At 42.9% G+C, this 4,020-nt stretch overlaps 1 protein-coding gene across 1 annotated transcript; it reads right to left on the bottom strand.

The window, feature by feature from the left end:
- Positions 1–29: 29 nt before the first annotated feature.
- LOC121938693 (rab effector MyRIP-like) lies at positions 30–3,849 on the bottom strand (the record flags this gene model as incomplete). The annotated part of the gene is made up of 8 exons (XM_042481867.1): positions 30–252; positions 1,511–1,744; positions 1,886–1,966; positions 2,117–2,310; positions 2,818–2,917; positions 3,262–3,351; positions 3,425–3,483; positions 3,808–3,849. Coding segments are annotated over 8 exons (1,023 nt in total), but the record flags the coding sequence as incomplete, so codon positions are not given.
- Between the last annotated feature and the right edge of the window lie 171 nt (positions 3,850–4,020).

The following is a 4,020-nucleotide window of genomic DNA, read 5'->3' as shown; positions in this document are numbered from 1 at the left end:
TCTGGGGTTGTTTTGTTGGAGCTCTTCACAGAGGGGGGGGGGGGGGTTAGGGGACACGGAGGCGTGCAGTATGAAGCTTACATTTTCCTCAAGTTCCCTGAAAGCATCATCTGCCTGCTTAACGTCAGTCCCTACTACGTGGGCTCTGTCAGCCGGCTCTGACAAACCGTACTCGACCATCGCGTTTTCTGTGGCATTAATGGTTCTCAAGACCTCAGTGGTGAGGTCACAGAGGGCTGCGGCGGTCGATCTCTGAAAGCCATGTAGAGGGACAGATGTTAGCAGCTGGAACACAAAACCTGGTCCTGCAGCAGCTACCGGCCCGGAGCCCACCAGACCCCAACAGACCACCGGAGACCACCGGAGACCACCGGAGATCCACGTGATGTTAAACTTCATTTAACGGTCCAAATATTTTATATTAACATGCTTAGTTAAGAAACACGATATTAGATGTGCTTTATGCGTGAAACAAAATTAATGCAAACAAACAGGTTGAATTTGTGTGAGAAAGACCTTTTCAGGAAAAGACGTCTGGTTAGTAAGAGACAAAATATCTTTTAGGACTCTGATGTCATGATACAATTAAAGTGTGTCATCGCTTTGTGGACAAAAAGATACTAAAACCGAACTAGAAAACTTTGAGTCAACAAATGCAAAATGCAATAATAGAAATGTAATATATAAACTTTAAAAATCAAACTTTAGTGATGTTGAGATTAAATATGCAACAACTCAGGTAACCACCACTGAAGAAGAACAGTGTCTGGATCCAGGCAGGTAGCTGCTGACCTTCACATAACACAGGAGGCAGCCGGTTAGTGAGGACGCCACATGCAGTCAGGGAATCTAAATATCACAAACACTGAAAAGAGGTCAAATCCAAAAAAACACTCACCAAAATGTTTCTGTTTGTACAACATGTCTGAATTACATCCCAAAATGAATAAATACTTTCTACAAGTTAGACGTCTAGTTTTGTGAAATGTCCCTCCCAAAATATCAGATTTTGGTGTTGAAATCTTCACAATGACAAAAGCAGAAATACAAAAATATGCATCTACATGTATTTAATGAAAAGTGTGCTCAGACATTTTTCAGATGGGAAACTTTTCTGTGGGAGTTTGCTGAGCGATACCACAGAAGCACTCGCTCGTTTACTGCGTTCACCGCAAATGGGATCCTGGACGTTTACAAAACTTTCTGAAAGCTCCACAGAGAAACTCGTTTAAACAAAAATTAAAAAAAAAAAAAAAAAGTCAAATTGCAGTATGTCAAAAAAAAGAAGTCATGTCATGTCGTGTCAAAAATATTCGAATAACAGCGTCAGTAGTTTAAACTGAACTCGGACTCCTCTGTGACTTTAATATAATGATAAGAACTTCTTCTTGTCCTCTGAGAGATACATTGAAGTTGTTTCTAAAACCTCCAGCTTCCCATTTGCTGTAAAATCCACCGTAAGTTTGAGCCTACACACAAGTCGGTCAGACGGTCCAGACCTCCGTCCTACCTTCTGGGCCTCGGTGGGCATCTCGTCGCTGGACGAGCTCAGCTCTTTATCCTTCAGAGAGTCCAGGTTGACCACGGGGCCGCCCCTCACGCCGGCCAAACTTTTACCCACAGAGAAGGACTTCTTCCCGGCCTCGTCGTCTGACGAAAGCCCTTTATCGCTCAGGTTCCCCGCCAGTTCGCTCAGCTTCCTCCTCAGCTTCTCCTCCTCGTTCTGAGCCGACGGAGCTGACGTCTGCAGGACGACACGGACGAAATGAGATTTATGATGAAAGTCATCCCGGAAATTCAAAATAAAACAAGATTTCTCCACACCAGGACATCTGCAAGTGATCTACGGGGGGATTCTTCGTTTTATTTGGAAGTCCGGTCTCACCTCGTCAGCAGTTGTCATCTTCTCCTCCAGGCGGTTCAGCAGACTCTCGATGGCTGACATGCGTTTGTTCAGCTCGTTCATCTAAGCAGCGAAAACCACAGACGGCCGTCAGAACCTTCTTTAGTTATGTGAGTTTTTGAAAAAAGAACATTTTTAAACTTTGATTTGGTGGCTAAAAGTTCCAAGTTTTCAACGTTAAACACAGAGCCAGTGATTGGCTGTTTTCCTTACAGGCGGGGCTTGTCCCAGGTTCTCCTGGGAGGAGGCGCGGCTGTTTTTGCGGCGGTGGGGGTGTTGTTGGTACGCAGGGGGGTACCTCGGGTACTCCTCCTCGTCTGAGGTGTCGACGTACTGCTGCCGAGCCACAGACGAGCTGATCTTAGACAGAGAGCGAGTCCGGACCATCCTGCTGTCTCCATAGTCATCTGACCACAGGTAGGCATGCACAGGTAGACACGCACAGGTAGACATGGACAGGTAAATACAGACAGGTAAGCATGGACAGGTAAACATACAAGTAGACACGGACAGGAAGACACAGACACATAAACACAGACACATAAATACAGACAGACACGGACAGGTAGACACAAACAGGTAAAAAGGTGACACACTGAAGGACAGTCCTAAAAGACACTGGATGGAGCCCTACAACGGACAACTACCTGATCTTTACCTCATCTCTACCTGATCTTTACCTAATCTCTACCTCACCTTTTCCTCATCTCTGCCTCACCTTTTCCTCATCTCTACCTCACCTTTTCCTCATCTCTGCCTCACCTTTACTTAATCTCTGTCTGACCTTTGCCTCATCTCTATCTCAATTTTACCTCATCTCTACCTGACCTTTTCCTCATCTCTATCTCACCTTTACTTCGCCTTTACCTCACCTTTACCTCAACATTGTGTGTGTGTATTATGTGTACCTGTACCTGGTCTCATGGCGTATCGGTCCAGACTCTTCCTGCGGTTTACTCGTTGGTTGTATATGTCGTAGTCCACATCGTTCCTGTAGCCTCGATCCTCCTGCATCTGCTGCTCAAAACACGCCACAATTATCCAGAAACTCACCAACATGATGCTGTAGCTACAGCCGTTACCTGCACCATGACACGCCCTGTGACATCACTACAGGTGTGCTGATTAATCTGGACTGATGAACCTCAAGTGCTGTTGTACTTTAAGTGTTGTTATAATTCAGGTGTTGTACTTTAAGTGTTGTTATAATTCAGGTGTTGTACTTTAAGTGCTATTATTCAAAGGCTATCGATATACTTTATGTTCTGTTGTACTACAGTTGTACAGTATGTATTCAGGTATTGTTGTACCTCAGGTGTTGTCCTTTAGGTACTGTTGTACCTCAGGTGTTGTTGTACCTGTATAGAAGGTCGTCGTGAATAAGGAAAATAGTCCTCTGGGTCAAAGTCCAGAGGATGAACTGATAGCAGGCGTTTATTCTTCCTCATCTGAGAGAGAAGCAGAAATTCAGAGAAAGCTGCAGGTTTCTTGTCTGATTGACAGGTTTTATTTTGATATTACCACTTTGTAGCGCTGAACTTCAGCCTCTCCGTTGTCTTCCTCATTACCATTATACACATCTACAGGGACAAAAACAAGACCGTGACATTTAAAGCTGTTGATGGCTGTTTCTCATTTTACTAAATTTAAAATCCAAAATGCTGAGATTGTTTTTCAGAACTCTGCTGGACATGAAAATCAAATAATGTATAAAATCTGTAAGAGCTATACATTTTTCAATCTAGGAGGGAAGAGGGATTTGCAGATTAATTTTCTGATTAAAATTCAGAAAACTACAGAAAAATATTTAGATTTTACAACCATTAACTTTAAATAGCTGATTTTACTGACATGTTTCCTCCTGTTATATTTTTAGTTGTACATGTTATGTCGTGTTGACTCACGGCTGCGGACGTCCGGCATACTCTGAGTGTCGTCATCACGACCTGAAGGAAAAAAACACAGTAAATCCTACTAGAATGCAGCATTTTGCATATTAACCTTTCACAGAAGATTATTTTTTAAAATTAAAAAATGTACTATTTTTAATTTAAAAAAAAAGACTTAAAAAAAACTAAACGCAACTTAAACACACGATTCCTACAGTCTTCTCACCT

This window comes from Plectropomus leopardus, unplaced genomic scaffold, assembly GCF_008729295.1.
Source record: "Plectropomus leopardus isolate mb unplaced genomic scaffold, YSFRI_Pleo_2.0 unplaced_scaffold3106, whole genome shotgun sequence".
Lineage (NCBI taxonomy): Eukaryota > Metazoa > Chordata > Actinopteri > Perciformes > Serranidae > Plectropomus > Plectropomus leopardus.
This window is presented reverse-complemented; position numbering and strand designations above follow the sequence as displayed.